The sequence below is a fragment of the Hoplias malabaricus genome, chromosome 11, assembly GCF_029633855.1.
Source record: "Hoplias malabaricus isolate fHopMal1 chromosome 11, fHopMal1.hap1, whole genome shotgun sequence".
Taxonomy (NCBI): Eukaryota; Metazoa; Chordata; class Actinopteri; order Characiformes; family Erythrinidae; genus Hoplias; species Hoplias malabaricus.
In genome coordinates, this window is record NC_089810.1 from 32,804,038 (window position 1) to 32,830,947 (window position 26,910).

General features: G+C 41.3%; 1 protein-coding gene across 1 annotated transcript; it reads left to right on the plus strand.

The window, feature by feature from the left end:
* Nucleotides 1–873: 873 nt before the first annotated feature.
* trpc6b (transient receptor potential cation channel, subfamily C, member 6b) lies at nt 874–26,910 on the plus strand. Its single transcript, XM_066684816.1, has 12 exons — nt 874–1,007; nt 7,967–8,732; nt 11,920–12,105; nt 12,300–12,464; nt 13,911–14,127; nt 16,838–17,065; nt 17,864–18,128; nt 20,790–20,985; nt 22,691–22,888; nt 25,676–25,732; nt 25,859–25,934; nt 26,067–26,910. The coding sequence occupies exons 1-12, from the start codon at nt 874–876 to the stop codon at nt 26,201–26,203; spliced, it is 2,625 nt and encodes an 874-aa protein (XP_066540913.1). The 3' UTR covers nt 26,204–26,910.

The window sequence follows — 26,910 nt, forward strand, 5'->3', positions numbered from 1 at the left end:
CAACCATTCCACCCTTGTGGTATGAGTATGCTTTTGACGGTCCTTGTAAATATAAACAAAGAAAGATATGATATAATGTGGGTAGTGCATGCAGGTAAGATGTGTTTATTTTTTTAAATTATTTTTTTATTTTTATTTTTTCATCACATTGTGGAGACTAAAATATTTATACACTCTTCATGGGGGACCCCTAGGTTATCATTAGGTTAATAGTACTTATGGAACAATTAATTGTAAGTCTCCAAAACATGAACTGAAATTTAAGTAATTTTTCCTCATTTTATTCATACAATTAAAAATAAAAAATAAAAACAAAACATGCGTGCGCGCGCGTGAGAGAGAGAGAAAGAGAGAGAAATGGGGGCAGTGAAAGTTCATGCCGAGGTTTAATTAATCTTTCCCTGTTAAAAGCTTTTACACAGGATTATTTCCCAGTCGCTGCTCATCAATGGCCTGTTTAGTGTTTATGTTCTTTACAGTGTGTCAGCAGCGGTCAGTCATTTTCTTAAACTGATCAACTTACTTTCTTCGGATTTTTACTGCAGGTTTATAAATGAGAATAAAATAGAATAAATACTAAAGGTGAATATTAAAAGGCATACACCGTGCTATTACACCTTATTAACGGTTTTTATTTCATACCCGTTTTAATGCAAGTCCCGCTTCCTTTGCGCTGATTGGCCAAGGATTCAAGGTCTTCGATAGGTGGAGAACTTGTCGGCTCTGGTTAATATAAAACGCAAGCCAATCGTAACTCAAGGTTAGAATAGCACTAGCCAATCATTGTCCAGGAGGGTGGGTGTTGTCTGAAAACAGGTGGAGGAAGAATTACGGCGCTGGGTGAGCTGCTTCAGTGAAGGCGAGCTTCAAGTCATGAGGAGACCGGTCTTCACTGACCACTTTCCCTCGGAAACTTCTGTCCACACCGGCGGGGGGAGTGAGGACTGTCACCGAATGAACACCGGCTGTGAGGAGGGGAACTCCGTTTATCAGGGCTATTACCTCAGGTGAGTTCACCTTTCCCTCAGGGAGTAATTTAGTCCTCAGTCACGGTAAGGTTATCCTAGTTTGACAGGAGAGGGATTATTATTGACGGGTTAAAATCACAGAACGGACTAGTTTACCAGAGTATACTTTATTTACCACCAATAACATACATTACACTACGTATCACACAATTTTTCACACATATTTGGTGGAAATCTTGTTCCCTAATATTAATATTCAAGATAATATTTTAGTAAGTGTAAACTACATTTTAGTAAAAAAAAAAATGCCTTCTCAAAGCCAGAATATAACCCCCAAAATAATTTAGTAAAAGATTCAATACATAGTGGGGCACATTTAAAAATAAATCTAGTTATTTTAAACTCCCCCTGCAGTGAAAACCAAGAGTTTGAAATTGCTAACACGTCTGTGGCGTCGTTTACATCCTAGATGTATCCTGTGCAAAATAAGAAGTTTGTGCCATGGCCGAACATTTGGACTTTGACACTTCATTTGTCTCAAACGAGCAGATTCCGACAGCCAGGGTTTGTGATGTCACAAACCTAAGGAACCTATCTCATGAACTCTTGGGGCTGGGTTTTTTAGTTGCAACTGAGATGGGGAGGGGTGTGTGGGGATAGAGGCGGAGACTACTTGCATATTTATTTTTCTTAATGTGAAGGTGTAGTGTGACTCAGATTTGAGTCTTAATTTGAAGTGACTGGTTTTGAAGGAGTGCTCCATAGAATTGCAGTTGGTATGGTGTACTGACTAATACACCAGTCCTCCATGTATCAAAGCCCCCCACACTTGGACTGAAAGATAAATTGTTTTTGCATTGCAGTTGCAAATTTCATGAGTTGCTTATCCAAGATTATGCTGGGAAATGGAACCCAGCTATAAATGGCGAGTGAAAGGGCTGATGAGTTTGACTAGTCAGTGCAACCAGACATCCATACATGGGCTGTGAAATCACATCCACAACACCCACTCCCTTCAAAAAGCAAAAGCTGGAAAATAATCCCAGTATAAATCGCAGTTGCAGTATTGGCTGATGGAATTTACAGAGTGGTTCAATCCCTGTGCCACATTTTTTCAACACGAGTCCTCACTTTTCTACAATAAATTAACCCCTATTAAGTAAATTGAATTTATGTGCCCTATGGTACCAGCAAAGCTTGTAACTATAGCTTTAACCTTTATCTGAAGGTTCCTTAAAGACACCAATACAACAGTTGTGATGTGATACAGAAATAATGACTTATTAAAGAACCCTTGTAAACAAATTTGCTTTCGGGGGCATTTTCCGTGCTCATGATAGTGATTTTTATTGCTGCAGAATGCTGGTCATTAGTGCCAGGGCCAGTGGAGAAATTGCTGTTTATTAACAAGGCAGTCTGGTGTAAATTACCTTCTTGAATTACTTCTCTTTGTTCAGTTAGAAATGCAGTTCATAGCGTAACTGAATTGGACTCCCTCAGTTCTCCTTAAAATGATTTGATTCAATAACGTATATCAAAGCCACTAAAAATAATAAATGTGCCAAGAACGCAAGAGTGAACAAATGTCAGGAACCTAAAATGGTAATATCTTGGCAGATCTTATTATTTTGGATGACTTTTAATAACTTTAAACGTCCAATTTTAGAGTTTGGAAAGTGGCACATCTCAATTACAGCATTACACAAGGCGTAGTGCTGACATTTATTGCCACAGAAATGAAAACCAATTTGTAGGCATGAACCTAAACCTTATTGCTTTGTTAGCGGCCCTCGAGGGAATCGATAGCTTGAAATGTAGCATCTTTAGCAGTAAAGTGGGAGTGTGCATGTGTGTGTGAATAGTCCACCTGTGACCAGATTCCCGTTCTGTATTCCTCTCCTGTCAAAGACAGTTCTTATCCCCCACAAGATGTTTATGATGTTTCTATCTTCTGTCTAGATTATTTATAAGGACAAATGCTTTTATTCCAAGAGCAGTTAGCTCAAAATCCAACAGGAAAAGAGACATTTTGCAACTGGAAGGAAATGTGGACCGTTGAATACCTGACAAACCAGAATACACAGATACAGTGTGCCAGGCTGCTGCATATCAAAGTGAATCTTTATATTCTGCCACTGGCATCATACAGAACTTGGAAAGATTACGCTGCCCTGATTAGCTTTTCCTCCACGTTGGATAATGTTGACGTCAGTGGCGGATGCTGCTCTTTCGAGGAGGGGAAGCTCAATTTCAGCCTACATCATAAAATGTTTTGGTTTATTTATACATAAATTCTACCCTCCGTTCCTTTCCAAGAAAATGATCTGTGACCCTGTCGTACCAACAAGGCGTCTTTTCCAGGGACTTGACTGGTGTCCTCTCAATGGCCAGCAGAGCTAGGCTGCTTAAACGGCCTTGGCCCATGTGAAGTGTGTCCGCCTGTGAGTGATTTGTGACGGTGGAGGGGCTCAGCAGCACCCACTGGATAGAAGTCAGAAAGAGTGATAGAAGTCAGTCTCCAAACACAAGCAGCTACAAAAAACCCCACCAGAAATAGAAGCTCGATTTGTCGCTAGTCGTTTTTAACAAAGAAAATGCCACTGAGAAGATTAAGAAAGTCTCCGGTTCAACTCAGAACAGAATGTCTCGTTTCGCTGCTTCGCTATTAAACTCTGTGGAGCCTCCACACTGTTTAAAACACTGTGAAGCTGCAGGAATGATTGAGAGGAAAGCTGAGTCTTTACCAGTGCTTAAAGAAGAAGCTGATTCTGAACAAAAGTTGAGTGCGTTGTAGTGCATTTTTATTCAATGACATGTACACACAACAGTATATATTTGACAACATTTTAGGGGAAGCTGAGCTTCCCTTGCAGTCTTAGAGCAAGTTGTGGTTGACGTGCCTCCAGGTCAGAGTCACTTCCCGCAAAAGCTGAAATGGTTTTGGAAAACTTTTTTGACGGAGCGCCATTAACTGCATTCAGGCAGGTTTGTAGTCTGTCAGTGTGTAGTGTGTAGGCACCCTCAATACAAGCCAAAACATTTTTTTCTTTTTTCGTCTTGGAGCTGAGGGAGGCTGCCCAAGTTGTTCTGTCTTTGAAAACGTTTCCCCCAATTAGGTACCCACTGCAGCCAGGCCTCTCCAGTATGTGCCAGCTGTCATTACACAGCCAAGGCTGGTGTGATCTTTCTGCACTCCTCTTGCTATGGCTTAGCTCACTTATCCACTTCATACTCTCACAGTGAAATGCTCTAACTTTCAGCACCCTTAAAAATTTCCACACACTTGTCTCTCAAGTCTCAGTCAGTTGTCGGGAGAGCGGGGCACAGACTAACACTGGGTGAAGTGTCGCATGGATATTTTATGTGATAAAACATGTTTGAGCACATTCTCTCATATACTATTTATACGGTATCTTCAACTGTAAATTTTAACAGAAAACTAGCTCATCCTGTAGTAATTTTAATGTAGTCCTGAAGCAAAATGTTTTTCACTGTGGAGCTGTGTAAACATTTTCATCACAAACAACCCGATTATAAACTAATATCCTTTGAAAACCATTGGTGTTGGGCTTGATGTCTTACCTTTGTGTATTTTTTTTTCATTGGATGTGAAGCCTCTTATGGAACTGGCTTGTAACTCACTCACTCACTCACTCACTCACTCACTCACATACTCACTCACTCACGTTTAGGAACTGAACCACAAGGGGATGTTTTATAGATAACAGTATTTCACACATTGTTAAAAAACAAATCATTTTGAAGCCTGTTTAGGATTATTTAGGATACACACCTCTGTGTGGTTTGTGGTGTTTGTTTGATCATTTGGCCAATATGCAGTGGTAGTTACAAACATGTAATTGTTATCCTTAACCTGTATTAGAATGTCACATTTGGGATATGAGGAAAAACAGGACTTTTTATTCTAGAGTTATTCGCATTCTTACTGCACAAACTAAAAAGTACATGAGCTGTATCTGTTTTTTTTTTCTAGCCAGGAAAGGTTGAGCTGTATTCTGCTACTGAGAACATCTCAGGGTTCCTTTGATAATGGTGTCCTTTAACTGCGCTTAGTGTTTGGAGCCTGTTGTCAGGAGTGTTTTTTATTTCAAACAAGGACAGCGTTTGCGTAGGAGGACCTGTCAATCACAGCTTCACCACTTCTGTCCTAATGGATGCGATAGTACCACCTCATTGTCTGACCAATTAAGGTCATTCAAATGTTATTATTTAAACATATCCTTCAGATGTGGTGTCTATTATCCTTCTTACTCATAAACAATTCAGACTTATTCCCACAGGAGTTTTAATTCTGCATCGGCTGTTCAGAATATATAGTACTTAATATATGGCATAGATGATTATTATTATTTAAAAACATTATCACCTGATTAAGAGTGGTGCATTTATAAATTAATATAATTATTACAACAAATACAGAGGGCGGCACGGTGGTGCAGCAGGTAGTGTCACAGTCACACTGCTCCAGGGACCTGGAGGTTGTGGGTTTGATTCCCGCTCCGGGTGACTGTCTGTGAGGAATGTGGTGTGTTCTCCCTGTGTCTGCGTGGGTTTCCTCCGGGTGCTCTGGTTTCCTCCCACAGTCCAAAAACACACGTTGGTAGGTGAATTGGCGACTCAAAAGTGTCCGTAGTTGTGAGTGAATGTGTGTGTCTCTGTGTTGCCCTGTGAAGGAATGCGCCCCCTCCAGGATGTATTCCCGCCAATTCCAGGTAGGCTCTGGACCCACCACAACCCTGAACTGGATAAGCGGTTACAGATAATGAATGAATGAATGAACATATACAGTGAAATGATTTATCTTTCTACAAAAGGAGTAGCTGTGTTAGGAGCGAGTGTGAAGGACAAAGATTGTTTCCAGGTGTTCTCTTTGATCACATTGTTAAATCCTATTGGATGTATAATGTGTGTGTGTGTGTGTGTGTATAAAATCTCCATTTACGCTATGTGGACATTTTTTAGGATGCTCACAATCTCTTATCTCACGTAGAAGATTGCGTCACCCAAGGAACCATTTGTACCTTCTCCTGTGTACACTGCATATTTATGTTTTATGGAAAGAAACACCCACTTAGAACACAACATATAAAGACTTACAACACTTGTGCCACAGAGATGGACAGCAAAGCTTTAATGGCATGATTTGGACCCAAAATGCTCATGGGTAATTGGACGCAGGGCAGGTTATTAGCAGTGACTCAAGCCGAACGAGCATTTAGTTTCTGTGTGGATAGCCTGTGAAATCTGTGGACTCTGAATCACTGTCCTTTAACCATCCTCTCTCTCTACTGTGCACATGCTGTCAACCAAGATAGAAAGAGTTCTGAGAAAAAGAACCCGCACCTCTCAGCAGCATGTGTTTTACACAAGGACGGTGTGTTTTAACAAACTAGTGCAGATGCTCTGGCTTCAGTAAAAACACAAATTATTATCTGTTTGTACTGTTGCCATAAGAGCGTCATGGCCTCCTGATCAAATGAAAGCCAACCTCAAAATAAATGTGACCTTTTTACCGCTTCGATGCCCAGATTCCAGGTCATGTTAAGCATGATTAATCACATTTGAAAGACAAAATTTATTGTTTTCCTGTCAAAATGTAATGACTACTTGGCTGTAAATACCATAAACATACACAAACACGTGTACTGAATTCTGATAGCGGTGTAAGACCTGGTAAATCACAAAATAGTGATAGAAGTCCAGCTCTAATTCTGCTTAATTTTGCATAATTTCACAGGTGTTTGAAAAGATTCAGATTTTCTCAGAACAGTGACCTTTGGAACTATGTAAATAAATAAATAGTAAATAATTATCCTTTACAGGGCGGCACGGTGGCGCAGCAGGTAGTGTCGCAGTCACACAGCTCCAGGGGCCTGGAGGTTGTGGGTTCGATTCCCGCTCTGGGTGACTGTCTGTGAGGAGTTGGTGTGTTGTCCCCGTGTCTGCGTGGGTTTCTTCTGGGTGCTCCGGTTTCCTCCCACAGTCCAAAAACACATGTTAATAGGTGGATTGGCGACTCAAAAAAATTGTCCGTATGTGTGTGTGTGTCTGGGACTGGCGCCCCCTCCAGGGTGTATTCCCGCCTTGCGCCCAATGATTCCAGGTAGGCTCTGGACCCACCGCGACCCTGAACTGGATAAGCACTTACAGATAATGAATTATCCTTTACAGATTCATATAATTAAAATGGATGCTAGTCTCCTGAAAATGGAAGCTGTGATGAAGGTGAAGGGTGGACACAGTAAATACTGTTAAAAATGTTGTTATAGAGTTGTGCCATTTAATGTCTGCATTACATTCTGTGAAACAGGACATTGAAATGGAGGTTGACTGGATATTACCATAATGACATAGTCATAAAACAGGGTAAGGCATCTTCAGTGGCTTACTATTTGCATATAGTGCTTTATTTGAAATTATTATATGGACAAAACATATTATGAATTTAAAAACTTATAAAAAATGTAGTACAGCGCAGGAGTGAAATAGTGAAAATATAGATTTTGTTTTCTGTTATAATTTATAGAACCTTGGCTTTATGTGTGTGGACATTCATTTAACAGACATTAAACCATGCGTGACTGTATGTATTTAAATTCATATTTGTATGTATTTGCTGATACATTATACATTATACATTATACAAATTAGCTGGGGAATATTATCTTTCCATTTAATAATATGAACCTAATGGCCGTTTTAATGATGCTTGAAGTGTGGAAGCAAAACTACCTTTAACTTCAGACACCAAATATATCTCGGCTAATTGTGTTAATTTGATTTTTGGACATTGCTTTAAGTCAATACTATTTGAATTAAATTGAGGCAATTGAACTTTAGGAGCCTGGCAGATTATTGCAGTCGTTAATTTTCTGTCCCAGTGACAGCTGTCCTAGACTAAAGAAATGTGACTGCCCTGGACTGTGACGTGTGCTGTCATTAACCAATTGATATTTTCTTTTTCTGTGTCCTGATAGGAGGAGCAATGCAGACAGAAGGGACGTCCAGAGGCAGGCGTTGGCTAAGAGCCGCCGGCTGGCCTTGCGGGGTCCGGCCTACATGTTCAGTGCTCGTTGCAACAGCCTTTCCCTGACAGAAGAGCGCTTTCTTGAGGCTGCTGAGTATGGGAACATCCCTGTCATCCGGAGGATGCTGGAGGAGCTGCCTGAACTTAATGTCAACTGTGTGGACTACATGGGCCAGAATGCCTTGCAGCTGGCGGTCGCCAATGAGCACTTGGAGGTTACAGAGCTTTTACTGATGAAGGAGAATCTGGCCAGGATAGGGGATGCCCTACTTTTAGCCATCAGCAAAGGCTACCTCCGCATAGTCGAAGCCATATTGGCGCACCAGGCTTTTGCCGATGCATCCAAGCTGACCAACAGCCCCCTCCAAAGTGAAACAAGCGATGACTTCTTTGCCTACGATGAGGACGGCACACGCTTTTCCCATGACATAACGCCCATTATCCTGGCCTCTCACTGCCACGAGTATGAGATTGTACACATCCTGTTACGGAAGGGCGCTCGCATTGAGAGACCCCACGACTACTTCTGTAAATGTAACACTTGTGTGTATCATCAGAGGCATGACTCCTTCAGCCACTCTCGCTCCCGCATCAATGCCTACAAAGGGCTGGCTAGCCCCGCATACTTATCCCTGTCCAGTGAAGATCCTGTATTGACTGCTCTGGAACTAAGCAATGAACTGGCTGTGCTGGCCAACATAGAGAAAGAGTTTAAGGTAAGAACAGGTAAATGGAGTGCTGTCTGAGTTGATTTTACTTAGTGCTGTTGCGTGCTCCCCATCAGTTAAAATGAAATTCCTCTAACACTGAAACACTCATGCCAACCTAACCCACATAAATAATGCAACCATTGTCAGTGGCATCACTGTGCTGAGAATGTGTGGTAAGGAGGGCAGATGTCTACACTGTCATTTTTTTTTTAATTGCCAGTCAAAAGGGCCTTTGAATACAATTTATTCTCTGTTTAGCTTTGGGGGAAAAGCATAGTACACATGTTTACCATATTTAGAGGCAAACAAATGTTATAATTTACCCACACTTTGTTTTTATTTCAGAGGTAAATTTTCAAGGACATTTTTGGGGCTTTTCCCCCCGCATTTTTAAAGTTAAGTCCTAGAAGTTGGTTGCATTTACTGCTATTAATGAGCCTTGTAATCCAGATTCCTCCTCAGTGCATTAAGCCCTTCTCCAACAGGGCTTCCTGACATTTCTACATTCTTTCAGACCCATTGCCTTGAGTTGTCTTCTTAGACAGTTACTTAGTGTTCTCCCTGTGTCCGCATGGGTCTCCTCCGAGTGCTCCAGGGTGTGTTCACATCTATATATATTTATATGTTTTCACTTGGAACCTCCTTTTTCATGTAGTTTTATTTACAGATTAATTTTATTTTAAAAGTGTATCGTCATTTCTTCTTAAAGATATTTCTTTTAGCCGTTTAAACACACGAGAAAGAAATGTGCAAGGCAGCACATACGTGTGGTCAGGTTGTTGCTTGTGGAAATGTTAACATCTCTTTGAAGTTGAACATAATGTCACTGATGTAAACAGGAAAAAAACTCGATGTTGAAGGATGAGGACAGCACTGTTAATGACTTAATGGCTGTAAAGAATGGTCTGACTTGCACAGTAACAGTAAAACTGACGCACTCAAACAAGTTAAAATTTGTGCAGGTAACTTTGGGAGTTGTTGCTGAGTGCGGAGGAGTGTGGGTGTCTACAGCCTCACCCTGTATTTTGCTAGTCTGCAGCCTTTGACCAAATGTGGGTGGTATAGCTTTTAACTAAAAATGCATATATTTGCATAGCTAAATTGTAATTTCAGTGCACTTTCTTTCATAAACAGATGGTAAGAGGCTTTTTGCCATGCTGAATTGTCTAAAGGTTATTAATCTGTGGTGCCCTGATTATAATCACATGAAATTGCAGTGTGTTCACATCCCATGCTGTGATTGAGAGATAAACGTTTGTTGTTAGCACAGCTCTGCATCCAACTTATAATTATTATTTTTTGCTAAAACCATTTGTTTAGGTGCAATTAGTGATCTGAATAAAATGTTAAAGGCATTTATAATGTACAATGTTTTGTGGAAAACAAAACATGAAATTGTTTATTTTTTTAATTAGATTTACTACATTGCATCCCCCAGTTTCTGTGTTTCTTACACGGGTTGTTGAATTCAGATGTAGGTGAAAACATGGATTTATTGTATAGAATTCTCAGTGCCATTTTTACAGGGTGGCACAGCAGGGCAACAGTCCAAAGACACATGCTGGTGGGTGTATTTGCTGTTTTAAAGGGTGAATAGTTGTTTGTGAGTGTGTGATGCCCTGTGAGAGACTGGTGCCCAGTCCAGGGTGTTACTGCCTTGCGTCCTGTGACTTCAGGTAGGTTCTGGACACACCATGACCCTGAACAGGATAAACTGGTTACAGAAAATGAATGAATGAATGAACGAATGAATGAATGAATGAGTTTTATAAGGAGTTATTTCAGTGTTCTCTTAGTGAGACTGAGTGCTTCTTTTCTGTGGTGAATGCCACACCATTGGTGTATCTTCAGAAATTCCAATCTCCTCAACTTAATTATTCATCTGTTGATTTGGGTGCTGTTGTCTTTTCTGATAAAACCAAAACAGTTTGAAAGTGGCATTAATCTAATATGTAAGGTGTTCTGTCCAGCTCCTCAAGGCCTAAGTGTCTCTATGTACAAAACCATATGTACAATAATAACCCCATTCATTTTCCATCCATCCGTCCATTATCTGTAACCATTTATCTCACAGACAGTCACCTGGAGGAAACCCACGCAGACACAGGGAGAACACACCACACTCCTCACAGACAGCTACCTGGAGGAAACCCACGCAGACACAGGGAGAACACACCACACTCCTCACAAACAGTCACCCGGAGGAAACCCACGCAGACACAGGGAGAACACACCACACTCCTCACAGACAGCTACCTGGAGGAAACCCACGCAGACACAGGGAGAACACACCACGCTCCTCAAAGACAGTCACCCGGAGGAAACCCACGCGGACACAGGGAGAACACACCACACTCCTCACAGACAGTCACCTGGAGCCGGAATCGAACCCACAACCTCCAGGTCCCTGGAGCTGTGTGACTGCCACACTATCTGCTGCCTCATTCATTTTCAGTTTTAGAAATGATATTACTTAATGACATAAATTTGAATAGATCAATTGTGATTTTATAAAGAATAATTAAATAAATTAAATTCCAACATATATTTTTTTGTATTTGTTCCCAGAATTCATTAGACTTTCTTTGAAGGTCGAGAAGGCCCTGAGCTTTTCCCAGTGTTATTAAGACTAACAAAGGACTTTGATTAAGTATCTGCAGCTGCATCGAACACCTAACAGATTCTTTATTTGTTTTCCTTCTGCTGATTCTGCTGCACAGTTTTATTGCAGTTTTAATCATATTCCCATTCTCCTCTCATTCAGCTCCTCTTCAAGGCTCAATTAACTAAATTTAGAGTTTGCATGTAATTAAAAAACGGACCCTGGCTTAAATAGCTCCTAAACTCTGCAATGGAGAGCAAATTGTATGTGTTTTTAAATTCAGAATGAAAACGTTAAGGATAACTCTGGCTCAGTTTCATTTAACATAATATTTGCATATTTTAATTCTATTGCTGTGTGAAGCATATTATATATTTGTAACTTATTTTGTGATTTATTTAAAAAAAATGTATTTTTATTATTATTATTATTATTATTTAATAAGGATATACCCGGATCATGCTTCACACTATGAGTGCACACCTTAAACCAATAGATCACCTGAGAGAACAAAGTGGACGCCAAGTGGAACGCCTTTATTCATTGTAATGTCATACTGTTACATTAAAGCTTCTCTTCTTCATTTCTCAGAATGATTATAAAAAGCTGTCTATGCAATGCAAGGACTTTGTGGTGGGTCTTCTGGACTTGTGCCGAAACACAGAAGAGGTGGAGGCCATTCTGAACGGAGACACGGAGTCAAACGACAACTCTGACTCCACAGGCCGACCCAGCCTTATTCGCTTAAAACTGGCCATCAAATACGAGCTTAAAAAGGTTAGCGTGATGTGAGTTTGCTAATGGATGTGGCGCTTGGGTGCCTCTGGACTGAAAGTGTATTTTATGTATGCATTCATTTGATTTGATTAGATTAATGGATAACAACTACAAGTGTTGATATTTTACATGGACTTCACTGAATAAACTCTTTCTCTGACGCATCTCCGTCTGTTCCAATGCTTCCCACACAGTTTGTAGCTCATCCAAACTGTCAGCAACAACTCCTCTCCATTTGGTATGAAAATCTGTCAGGGCTCCGGCAGCAGACCACAGCCGTGAAGCTGTTAGTGGTATTAGGGGTGGCCGTGGGACTGCCCATTCTGGCTCTGCTGTACTGGATAGCACCCTCAAGCAAGGTCAGTATGGACCTTGTTCAAGTGGTGTACTGCTTTATCTTTTCTGGCAGGATCTCGTTCAGATCTATTCATACCAGTCTCTCAAAAAATGAAGTGCCAAGATGTTTTAGCACTCAGATTTTAAGAATATGTCCACATTCAATTAGAAAATCGAATATCTGGTTATGAAACCAAAGTCATTTTGTATTGACAAGGACCTGTCTGCATTAATTGCTAAAATTTTACATGGTAGAAACGTACGGAAAGTTTTTTTTTTTCCACATAAAAGTGACTGTATTAATGGTAGTATAATTAGTTAAAACAATTCTGGGGTCTTAATGAAACATCTGTTACCTGCTTTACTCAAAATCCCACAAAGATCAAACACCACAGCAGCGTTGTCCCCCCCGTCTATGCAGCTCTGTTCAGAATGGCCCGTTTCAGTGCCTGTTCCTTTAAATGATAATGAGTCACTGATCACCCCACCCTCATGCATGCAGCCATGAGAAGGGAGGCACAGAAGCGATCTTTTTATTTTTGCTGCTTTAGCTCATTTGTCTTCATTCTCTGTTCTCATATTTGTAATATTTTTGTCACATGATTTAAGCTCTTCCTCTCCCCCTGACCTAAACAGGGCAGTGATTGGAGATAATCAAAAGAGTGGGTGGGACTAGTCTCCCCACTTAACATCAGAGGCAGCCCACGGAAAACTGACCAGGCCTTTCTATATAAAAATGTCTTTAAAGGAACACTAGGTAAGATTTGCGTTTTTGCTCCTCCAGCTCCCCCTTGTGTAATTCATTTTTAGAGCAATGTTCTGAAATAAAAAGTCAGGGAGGGAATGGGGGTGGTTTCCTACCCTCCTCCAAAAGATACATAATTCAGTTTCTGCAGTGCCGAACAAAAAGCAGCACCAACACAGGCTCTATTCTCCCTATTACAGATCAGTGAAGCATCAAAAAGATTTGGAAGCTATTATTGCAAGATATAAACATTACATAGTGTTCCTTTAAGCCTGTTATAAAGACATCAATGTCTGTGGGACGCTCAGGCCGTAGGCAGGGGCATTCCAAATATATGACGATGCATGTCAGACCTGGGATTACAGCTAGAAATACAGAGAACAGTAAGATCTATGAGCTAATCCAGTGAGTTTCTGTGAGCACACTTAACATCTAGGAGGAGAATTTGATTAACTTTGACCTATGAGATGAAAAGCCAGTGCAAAGCATGTAATTTTAGTGTATTTTGAATTAATGTATGGTACTGATTGGCCACATTGGGTTGAGACTATGGATACAGTGGTTTAAATTGTTATTGGTTCTCTAAAAGAGCAGTTAATCACTCACTCTTCATGCTTTAGGCAAGTTCAGGCCTAGCTTAGGGAAACTGTAGGTCTCTTACACTGCCTTTCAGGCCATGTAAATATAAATAGTGTTACTGGATATTTGTGTGAATGTTTTACAGTTGGGGAAAATCATTCGTGGCCCTTTCCTAAAATTTGTGGCCCACGCAGCATCCTTCACCATCTTCCTGTGTCTCCTGGTCATGAACGCAGCCGACCGCTTTGAAGGGACCACTCTCCTTCCGAACATGACTGTCCACGACCACCCCGCCCAGCTGTTCCGGATGAAGACCACTCCTTTCACCTGGATGGAGATGCTGATCATTTCATGGGTCATAGGTCAGATATCATTTCTAAATCTGTCACACTATATTATTTGAGAATCTGTAGGGAGGAAAGCTTGCAGCCGAAATGAGTTTTCAAAATCTGGGAGGAGCTTGAAATATCGGGACATCGATATGCATGCCCCCTGGGCACGACTGATAGTGTGGACTAGGGCGGTGCCATATTGTATCGTTCGCAATAATATTGTCATAATTTTTAAAATGATATTAAAAATCTGTATTGCGAAAATAGTGACATTCTGACTTGTTTACGTGAAGACATTATGATGTTACCCATAATACGGCCTACATTCTTTACATTAGTGATTTAGACACTGTGAAATAAGGTGGAAAGTGGCTCTGAGGTGGAGGAATTTGCTCCAAAAAAAGGGGGAGTGACTTCAGTCATATGGAGGTGGTTTGGTTACCAAATAACCGATATATAATACACCATGGTATTGTGTAAAATATATTTGTATTTAATATAATTAATAGTAATATAACATTTATTTTGTTGCAATAGCGTGTTTTAGAAATTAATAAAGTATTTTTCAGTGTTTTGTTCCTATCGGAATATAGTTTTCACCAAAATACCCTGAAATATCGTGATATTCATTCATTCATTATCTGTAACCGCTTATCCAGTTCAGGGTCGCGGGGGGTCCAGAGCCTATCTGGAATCATTGGGCTCAAGGCGGGAATACACTGTGGACAGGGACGCCAGTCCTTCACAGGGCAACACACACACACACACACACACTCCTACGGACACCTCACCTACCAACGTGTGTTTTTGTACTGTGGGAGGAAACTAGAGCACCCGGAGGAAACCCATGCAGACACAGGGAGAACACACCACACTCCTCACAGACAGTCACCCGGAGGAAACCCACGCAGACACAGGGAGAACACACCACACTCCTCACAGACAGTCACCCGGAGGAAACCCACGCAGACACAGGGAGAACACACCACACTCCTCACAGACAGTCACCCGGAGGAAACCCACGCAGACACAGGGAGAACACACCACACTCCTCACAGACAGTCACCTGGAGGAAACCCACGCAGACCCAGGGAGAACACACCACACTCCTCACAGACAGTCACCCGGAGGAAACCCACACAGACACAGGGAGAACACACCACACTCCTCACAGACAGTCACCCGGAGGAAACCCACGCAGACACAGGGAGAACACACCACACTCCTCACAGACAGTCACCCGGAGGAAACCCACGCAGACACAGGGAGAACACACCACACTCCTCACAGACAGTCACCCGGAGGAAACCCACGCAGACACAGGGAGAACACACCACACTCCTCACAGACAGTCACCTGGAGGAAACCCACGCAGACCCAGGGAGAACACACCACACTCCTCACAGACAGTCACCCGGAGGAAACCCACACAGACACAGGGAGAACACACCACACTCCTCACAGACAGTCACCCGGAGGAAACCCATGCAGACACAGGGAGAACACACCACACTCCTCACAGACAGTCACCCGGAGGAAACCCACGCAGACACAGGGAGAACACACCACACTCCTCACAGACAGTCACCTGGAGGAAACCCACGCAGACACAGGGAGAACACACCTGGAGCTGTGTGACTGAGACACTACCTGCTGCGCCACCGTGCCGCCCTATTGTGATATTATTTTATGGCAATATCGCCCACCCCTAGTGTGGACCAAGGACAGGCTGCAGGGGTTATGTCTCTCACCTGGGCTTCCCTCTGGAAGAGCTGGCAGAGGTTTGGGGGACAGAGATGTGTGGAATTCTTTCCTCACACTTTTGACACTGCCACCCTGAAACAGATTCACCAGAAAAGGGTTTACAAGAAGAGAACGTATTTCATATAGAAATTTACATAGATTATTTTGTTAAGATACATTTAGGATAGATGTTATAAAAATTTTTGTAATATTCGCAGAAGACATCTGACACTCGTTCATTTATAACCTTTCTGTTCACCACCATAGACGGTTTACTAAAGGACAGTTCCCACACTGTTTGACTTAAATAACTGTTCACTCAGGGTCAAGGACAGTGCAGATCATAGAGGAGCATTAACTGTTCAAGCTCTTTAACATCTGTCATGCAAGCAGCCTACACTCACAAACACTTTTTTAAAACACTGATATACTTGTACATTTATTTTCCAACAGTGCAGACAGTTTAAATGTTGCCTCTAAAGTACAACAGTGGTCTTAATGTCCAGTATGTACCCTAAAGGTTCTTTTTTCTTAACCAGGAGGAAAGAAGAATGTCTTTTTTTAATAGAATAAAGATATATAGTTGAATGAAATATGTGCTGTTTATTGAGGAGGACAGAGGCTCTTGGATCTTCAGCCTTCACCAACAACATAAAGCATTCAATCCCCCTAATGCTACACAAATTGGTAAAGATGGGAGAAGGTCAGGAATCTACTATGTAATATTTCTTTTCCTTATAAAGCTGTGCTTTGTGTGGTTTGTAAAGTGCAGTAAAATACTGATTTACCTTTCACTGAAATGGTACGAGACAAACATGTTTAAAGGACAAGTCTATTTATTAAATCTCCTCCCTTTTTGAGATGTATTTAAGTGATGTTTTTGTTTTTTTCTAAATCTCTTCCCAATAGCCTTGTGTACTTTGAAAAGCACTTAATAGTGCAATTATGTAATAACTGTTATCATTGCGCTTACGTGCCCTGTTTCCCCTCCTTTAAGGAATGATCTGGGCTGAATGCAAAGAAATCTGGTCTCAAGGTCCTCGGGAATACCTGCAGGAACCTTGGAATCTGCTGGATTTCGGTATGCTGGCCATATTCGTGACCTCATTCATAGCTCGGTTCATGGCTTTTTGGCACGCATACATGGCTCAGAGCTATGTGGACGAGCGCTACACAGACCTCTCCAACATAACGCTGCCCTTTGAGATCGAGTACTACCGACTGGGTAAGTCTGATCACACACTGGACCCAGAAAATTCTCACTAACATTATTCTCACTAAAAATGAAGGGCATGAATGAACTGATCTGAACTGAAATGATATTGTGCCTTTGCATTTAAATAATCTGAGGCTGTGAAAAACACACACACAATCACACTAATGCATTAAGGGCAGTGAGCACACATACACACACACATAGTGGTAAGACATAGTTGTGGTTTAGGTGCCTTGCTCAGTGATACGAGTGGATCAGACACAGCAGTGCTGCTGGAGTTTTTAAACCCTGTATCCTCTCACTGTCCACTCTGTTAGACATTCCTACCTTGTTGATCCATCTTGTCGATGTAAAGTCAAAGCTCCTCTGTTGCTGCACAGTTCGTGTTGATCTTGTGGCACTTCTCTATCCGATCGACTCTTATCAGCGCAACACACTGCCACCACGTCAGTGTCACTGCAGCATTGAGAACGATCCACCACACAAACCATACCTCTCGGTGTCCTGACAGTTGAAGAGCAGGGTGAAAAGAGCATACCTTAGTATGCAGAGCAACATATGGACTACAGTCTGTAATTTTAGGACTACAGAGTGCTCCTGTGTGGTCAGTGGAGCTGAGAGAATGGACATTGAATGCAGAAAGAAGGAGGTGGTCATAAATTTATGGCCAAATTATGATAATGACTCTGTTTCAACATTAAATACAAAAAATAATAATTTGGTTACTTTTTCCATAAATAAATGAAAGTGTTTTTGTAATAATGAATGCTACCATTTGCAACTGACTTACCAGACTTTTGTTTTTAGCTCGTGTCTATTGGGTTCCCTCGGATCCCCAGCTGATTTCGGAGGGTCTCTATGCCATCGCTGTGGTCCTGAGCTTCTCCCGGATTGCATACATCCTGCCAGCCAACGAGAGCTTTGGCCCGCTGCAGATTTCTCTGGGCAGGACTGTTAAAGATATATTCAAATTCATGGTGATCTTCATCATGGTGTTTGTGGCCTTTATGATCGGCATGTTCAACCTCTACTCCTACTATCTCGGAGCAAAGCAGAACAATGCCTTCACAACGTGAGTAGATCAAGGTCTACGAGGTCTGTGGAGTGTCTATTGGGACAGTGTTTGTATTTTCGTTTTCTGACACAATGTAAAATGTGTTATTCAGGTACTTACAATAACAATTTATTACTTTGTTACTTTATTTTAAATTTGAATACTTTATATTCAGTAACAATACAACTTGAACCTTTTCCAAGGTATCTTGCTTTTGCATGTGCTTTTAGTTTTAGACCAATCAAATAACATGCATGCAGAATGTTGTTAATACAGCCAATCAGCAGCTTACATTTGTATGATCTGGGTGGTGGATCATTCTCAACGCTGCAGTGACACTGACATGGTGGTGATGTGATGTGTTGTGTTGTGCTGGTGCGAGTGGATCAGACACAGCAGTGCTGCTGGAGATTTTAAACCCTGTGTCCACTCACTGTCCACTCTGTGAGACACTCCTAACCCATTGGTCCACCTTGTAGATGTAAAGACAGAGACAGTAGCTCCTCTGTTGCTGCACAGTGTGTGTCGGTCGTCCTCTAGTCCTTCATCAGTGGACACAGGATGCTGCCGGCTGGGTGTTTTTGGTTTGTGGACTATTCTCAGCTGAGGGGTTTAAAAACTCCAGGAGCACTGCTGTGTCTGATCCAGTCATACCAGCACACACACTAACACAGCACCATCACGTCAGTGTCATATTCATTTAAAGATGTTATTTTTTATATGAGAAATGAGTTAGTAGTTAAAGAACAGTGAATTAGTAGTTTCCTAACCAGTTATTTAAAGTACATATTCAAAGTACAGTGGAACCTCTACTTACGAATGCCTATACTAACAAACTTTCCAAGATATGAACCGGGCATTTGAATATTTTTTGCCTCCACCAACGAACCATGACACTAGAAACGAACCCGAGCCTCCTCCGAGCCGGCGGCTGGAAATGGCCACTGACCCCAATAGGCGAGTCTCCCAGCGCCCAGACTTGAGTGAGCTTTTAAGATTAGCAAGTTGTAGCTTTAGCAATTTAGCATTAGTGTAAATAGCAGACATTGAAATTCGTGCTAAGTTAAGCCGTGTCTACGCTTCGTCTCCCCACATTCACCCGCCTACTCTCCGTTATTCCATCCACCCCCACCTCATACAGCCAGTGCCTGTGTTACTCCTCCAGCCAGTCGTCACGTCTTCAAAGTAGCGATGTGTAACCACTTACAACTTTATTATTTCTTTTTTATTACTGTTACCACTGTATTTCTTTTTTATTTTTAGTAACGCTACATGTATTTTTTTACTAATTTGAGAGTTTTGTAAACATATATCAGTGCAAAAATGTGACTTTTTTTTTGGGGGGGGGGGGTCTCCCTGAAATACCTGAAAATGTATCATTTTTATTGTACCCTTCCACATGAAGTCATAACCCAACACAAAGAGCAACTAAACAGATTTCACATAATTCAAAGTTGAAGAAAACCCTGAACCCTGAATATGGCCGAACATCAGCCTTTGAGTGTAGCTTTTTGCAAACTACTTCCCTCTATCATTCAAACGTTTTAACAAGTGCTGGACTTGTTGTAATTAGTTGAATTAGCTGGTATTTTCAAACAACATGACTTTGATGACAGTTTTCAGATATCTCCCAGATGATTTCCTAGCTTGGTCATGCCATAATTTGTCACATATTTGCAAAAACCAGAAAGCCTTTGGCGGAAACACTTAAAGCCATATTGCCAGTGGGCGTCTGGCAATTGAATGACTCACAATGAGTGGACTGGAGACTGGAGGGTGGATGTGTAATAACACAGTAGACAGAAGTTTACCAAAGATTTCTAAATACATTTTGAGATTTTAACCACTTCTAAAAAACTCTCATCTTTTGCACTGATTGTGATCTAAACATGTGTAAACATATGCAGTACTGAGCAAAGGTCAGAGACCACTTCATTTATTTAACCTTCAGAATCAGGAAAGTAATCTTAAGAACCTGTTTAACAAACGTGACTCAGAGTGAAGCTAAATACATATTTTCAGTGTTTGGTGTCTGCCCTTTGCCCTCTTTCAGGAGATTAACTTCCAGTTTTTTGTAATTTTCCACACATATCACAGGGGACAGACTTGGCCTGAAGGTTACAGAAGAGGCCTTGAGACTGAAAGGCTTCTGGTTCACTGTCCTTGACAGGCAGGAAACAGAGGTTTCTCCTTTCCCCTCCCACAGGGCCCAATTTCTCTCCAGGGACTGGGATGTCTGCCCACCCCTCTGTGTGTGTGTGTGTGTGTGTGTGTGTGTGTTCACTGTACCTAGAGCTTTGTGTTTTCACTAATACAGATGGGTTAATTGTGGAGGCACCATTGATTTTTCTTTCCTGAACTCATCTCTTCAGAAATGTCTACTTAAAAGTAAATAGATTTAACATGTGTTTACAGGCCATTTGGTTTGAATACTAAATTAAATCAAGGGTGATCTCTGACTCTTACACAGTACTGTGCTTTACTGCTGAATAAAGGTCAGCAATTCCACAGTGACTGGTCTTTCCAAATAGTTTAAGCCTCCTTCCTCGAGAGAAATAAACATCAGTGTCTTGTTTAGGTGTCCTGTGTCTGATATTAATGTTTGGTTTACTATAATTTCCTCATCTGTATGTTATGTAACTTTATGTCATTATGTAACTGTTCTTTCCTTCTTTTTAGTGTTGAAGAGAGCTTTAAAACACTGTTCTGGGCTATTTTTGGACTTTCTGAGGTAAAGTCAGTGGTCATTAACAATGGACACAAGTTCATCGAAAATATTGGATACGTCCTTTACGGGGTGTACAATGTTACCATGGTCATCGTCCTGCTCAACATGCTCATTGCTATGATCAACAGCTCCTTTCAGGAAATCGAGGTAATTTGGATGCACACAAACACACACACACACACACACACACACACACACATATATATATAGACGACAGTGAACAAAAAGTAGTCAAATGTAAACACTGAGAAAAAACGTGATGAAAGCACAATCGCACACCAGATATATACAGTGCTCAAAAAACAAGAGAGGAACAAGCTCCCAGCAACATTAGAAAAAATGCCAACTTGTAACACTTTGTGTACTTTTGTAAATACAGCCATCTAAATAAAAGAGGTAGGATATTATGACAGGCTAAAAGTAGTTTATCAGAAAATGCTGTCAGGAGAATATAAGCAGGAGATAAGCCCAATCTAAATCCCAGTATGAGGGCAAATATAATGTAATTCTGATGATAAGTTTTTTTAATTTAATTCACCATGTACAGTTTCGCAACGCCCAAGCAAATAATAACGATAAGCTAGGATTGTGCAGTGCCCCTGAGGAAAACAACATGAAAAATTACATGAAAACTGTGGGTCTGAGTATGTGCAGAGCCCCTACGTAGGACATATTGATAAGTAGCACAACATGTCAGGACACCGGGGTTACACTACATGACTTTTAGCCCCCAGGCGGGCAGAGTGTGTGCTTGTTGGCTCTAGTCTGCAGATTCTGGTGCAGTTGTCAGTTGGAGGGAAAGTCAGGTCTTGTGTGAGGGGCACAAGGTGTGGGGGGTTTCAGACTGGTTTCAGACCAGTCACAGCACATCAAATGTCTTGATTGTATTAGTAGAAACTCATCACCAACTCAAGCCTGACCTAGTCCTGTCAACAGCCACTGCAAACAGAAAGTAAAGTTAGGTTGTAGATATAGAGATGCAGCAATGTGCCCACACCTGCAGTGACACTCTACAGTGAAGGATGGATTAAATGGTCAAAGACATTACATAGTGCTCAGTGTGCATAATAACCAGTATTAGCTGCAATAGAAATAATACAGTGGGTTACAGAACAAGCTGATACGGCATTTAACCTTATTTTAATTTTCCACTCCGCCAAATGATACAGAAACTACATTATTGTGTCCACTGCTGCATGTCTGATAATTCAGAATCATTTGCAATGGAACGTAGCTTAAGGTCTGTCCTGTTCTATTAATCTCTAACTCCCTCTGCAGTGTGTACAGTGCTGACCACGTCCCCCCATCAGCGACACATCAAAGACACACAAAAAAAAACATTAGAATTTTATATTTTTTCCTTTTGGACCTACAAAAATAGCAGTATAGCCACTGGGAATGTATGTTGAATATTTGGTTTGGGGTTGTGCAGCCTTATTATCCCCAGTCGTGTAGTGTATCCAAGTCTATGCTCACTTGAAGCATTGTGCCACTAAGAGGCCCATAGTAAATTATTTTTGGAATACCTTTGAGTTTCTTTAGGCAATTTTCTCTAATATAAATTGTCAGCATATTTCTAAACAGTAAGAATGCCATTCACTCTGTTTTGTTACTAAATGGACTGATGAGTGCACTCTTGAGAGCATCTCCCAGGGACCAGCTGTGCCCCAGTTTGCTTGGCTTATCAGCTGGAAAAAAACCCAAAACATTTCATTTAAAAAAACATTTAATTTAGCTCCAAAACTGCCAGTGTGTGGGAGGGGGTGTAAAAATAACAGATTTCGATTACACTTACTGAAACTACACTGTGTGGGCCGTGTTGTTTAACCCAGTGTTCTGTTTCGGGTGACAGGACGATGCAGATGTGGAGTGGAAGTTTGCCAGAGCTAAGCTCTGGTTCTCCTACTTCGAGGAAGGAGGGACATTGCCAGTGCCTTTTAACCTCGTTCCCAGCCCTAAGTCTGTGGCTAAACTGGCCATGAAGATCAGGCAGCTCCTGCCTCTACGCAGACACAAGGATGGAGGGAAGGAAGACACAGAACTCAACGAAGTGAGATACAGACCCTCCAGAGAGTGCTTTGGTTTTTAAAGCCCATGATGTGTATAAAATAGATCCTAGGAGACATTGGTAATCATGGTAATTACACTATATTGCGAAAAGCATTTTCTTTTCAGTCTTTGCACACATATGAACTTGAGTGACATCCCATTAATCCATAGGGTTTAGTATGATTTTGGCCCACCCTTTGCAGGTATAAGGCTTTCCACAAGGTTTAGGAGCATGTTTATGGGAATTTTGACCATTCTTCCAGAACTGCATTTGCAAGTTCAGACACCGATTTTGGACGAGAAGGCCTAACTTACAGTCACTGCTCTAATGAAGGCCAGTCAAGTTCTTCCATATCAGACTCGCTCATCCATGTCTTCACAGACCTTGCTTTGTGCACATGAGTGCAGTCATGTTGGAACAGCTAGGGGTCATCCCCAAACTGTTCTCACAATGTTGGGAGAATTAAATTGTCCAAAATCTCTTGGTATGCTGAAGCATTAAGAGTTCCTTCCGTTGGAACTAAGGGGCTGAGCACAACTCCTTAAAATAAAAACACACCATAATACCACATCCACCAAACCATTCTCCTGGCAACCGCCAAACCCAGACTCGTCCATCGGATTACCAGATGGAGAAGCGTGATTCTTAACTCCAAAGAACACGTCTCCGTTGCTCTATGGTCCAGTGGTGGCATGCTTTACACCACTGCATCCGATGCTTTGCATTGCGCTTGTTGATGTAAGGCTTGGATACAGCCGCTTGGCCATGGAAACTCATTCAATGAAGCTCTCTCTGCACTAATCTGAAAGCCACTGTAGTAAGTAGGTGCAGCACTATGCGCACTATGCACCTCAGCATCCGCCAACTCCATTTTACGTGACCTTACGAGTTGCTGTTGTTCCCAATCATTTTCATTTTGTTATAATACCACAGATAGTTGACTGTGGAATATTTAGTAGCAAGGAAATTTGGAACTGGAATTGTTGCATAGATTGCATCCTATCACTGTACCACGCTGGAATTCACTGAGACCCAGAGAGCCACCCATTCTTTCAAAAATGTTTTTAAAAGCGGTCTGCATGCCTAGGTGCTTGGATTTATATACCTGTGACCATGTGGCCATGGAAACGATTGGAAATTCAGTGATTTGGATGTGTGAGGGAATACTTTTGTCTATATAGTGTACATGCTCTCAAAAAGAAAACAGTGGCTGTGTCTGAAACATCCTAAATTCTCTACATTGAGGCTGAATTTATTGGGAGGATCTCAGTCTTGTCTGAATGTTTTTATAAAATGGCTGCCTGCTTGTGTCTCGATATCACCTAAGCTGCAATTATTCTGGCAACATGGTAACATACCATGGCCTTTGAAATGGGTCTCAAATATGATTTGTTCACAGGTCCCTTCTTTTCAAGACGCTGTCTTCTGAGGCACTGACTCATTGTATAGCATAAGCAGAAGTGTCAGTGAAGCTAAGCACAATAGCACTCCGGTCTGTGTATCTTTCAATATTTGGTTTTCCATTTCTTATCTTGCAAAAGATAAACCAAGAAAAAGCCATATCACCGTTTTGCAGCTTTCATTATCTGGTTTTCTGTATTTAATCCTGCACCTGAAAACTGGGGAAACATGTATATGAACCAGGGTGCATCTAAACATGATGTTGCCATAAAAGGTTCTTTAAATGCTATTTTGGTTTCCTGGGGAGTATCTTTAATTTAAAAAAAAAAAGAGACAAAGTGCAGTTTCTGCAGTTCTGAGCTTGGAGTAGAAACGACAGAGGCTCTATTATCCCTATTACAGGTCAGCTGTAATGAAGCTGTAATTTTAAGGTAAAAATATTATGTAGTGTTCCTTTAAGTTTAAGACAAAAGTTGGGTGACCAGATCTGAGATGCAGAAAAAGAGGTCTCGGTGGGTGGGGGGGAGTGATGAGCTCTCGCCCCTCGCTGCCTTTGTATTCTTAGCTGAACCTACGTGTGCTTTTAGGTCCTTTACACCTTTATTTACTACACAAAACATGGAAATTTCTTTTTTAATTAATCCGAGAACTTACGTTTACGTTTCGGCATAGCTGCTCGAGATGAGGGTACGTGAGCTTTGCCTGACGTAAACAAGGACTACTGACGTGCAGACTGACCAATTAAATGTTTACAGAGAAGGTTATGACCAATAACGGTAGCTCTACAGTCAGACCGTCCAATCAGAGGATTTTAGGCTACTTCACCACGCCCCCTTCTCACTCAAGCGAACCAATCGGAGTAGGGGGGGCGGGACTAGTTTGTGAACGAAACGCTTGTCGAAGTTCTATGTACGCTCTAGAAAAACAAAATGCCGGACGTTTATGAAATTCCGCCTTTTTTTTTAAGTCTAAGTAAGAGGACACGTCCGGGTAAAAGAGGACGTCTGGTCACTCTAGACAAAAGCTGTCCAAGTGGCCAGCAGTTAGCTGGAACGGGAAGTTACTTTGCCCATGCCAGACTTGCAATAAAGCAAACCTTACATACAAAATTCATACTATTCTGGAAAGAAGCACAAATATTATTTTAACAGCTGCTGAGTTATTATATTAACAGCTGTTGAGTGTCTGGTTTTGGCTTTAGAGGTTTTTAGCAGCTAAACAAATCACTGTCGTCATTTTTCTGCTTCCACAATAAACCTTTATCTAAAATCGCTCCTGGCCATTGATAATCAGTCTTTGGCGCCCTCTTTTGTCTCTCAGTTGTAATAGCAAAAGTGAACAGAGTGGTGTTGGTAATCCAAGAATCATATGTTTTTTCATTTTCAGCTGAGCAAACAAAAGGGTCCAAACTACAGAGGATCACCACGATCGAGTCGCTATCGGGTAAATCTTCATGATAAAAATATCACTAAATAATCCATGCCTTTGTGAGTGCTTACTTCTTTCTTTTAAAATGTAACATTATTATTGTCTTCCTTTACTCATCTCTGGATGTTTCCCCTCAAACAGAGGATCATGAAACGACTCATTAAGCGGTATGTCATAAAAGCACAGATGGACAAAGAGAGTGATGAAGTCAATGAAGGTACATACACACACACACAAAATGTAGCTCTGCTTGATTCTTCAGCTGCACTGTAAAACAAGACTACAGCTGACAGATGTACATTCATATTGATAAAGAAACGAAGCCTTGACACTCTCACTTTCTCCACAGGGGAGCTGAAGGAGATAAAGCAGGACATCTCCAGTTTACGCTATGAACTGTTGGAGGAGAAGTCTCATGAGACAGAAGAATTTTCAGAGCTCATCAGGAGACTGGGGGAAACACTGAACAGGCAACAGAACCACTAACCAGGCCTTAGTGCCAAATGCTGCAACTGGCAGGCCAGTTTGTAAGGACTAGATCAAATTAGATAATGGTAATTAGTTGGTAATATGTAGTTAATAACATGGATATAGACTATTTTTATAGCTGTAAATTGCTATGGAGAATGTGTTAGACTCTGTGCCTGTTTGACCTATGAGTTTAAACCAGTCATCAAGTTCAAATTATTATAATGGCACAGAGTTTGGCTGAAGAGTTATCTTAGATTCAAATCTCCGGGAATAACATCATCTTCACACTTGAGATACACTGTCCAAGGGTGTGTGTATGCATCCCACGCTCAATTTCATGTAAACAACATTCCTAGAAAGGGGAAGCTTTTACTGCAGCAAAAAAATGGGGGCAAGCTATTTGTTAATAGCTTTTAAATATAATTTCAGAAGCTGTGTCGTATGGGGAGGGGTTCACTAACGTGAGACCTTTTAGTGTAAAACAGTGCAGAATGTACGTTAGTCATGTCACACTCTGTACTGGCTTATGTTTTAAGACCTCTCTCCTGTTACATGATTTATTTTCTTTGATATTGTCGCCCCCTGCTGTTCTCATGCCCTTACTGCATACTTTTTACAGGGGATCTGTAATGTGCTGTTTCGTGTAACTGAATATGACTGAATAACTTTAATCCTAATATAAGACGTTTATCAGGGTACACAACAAATGCTGAGATTTACCT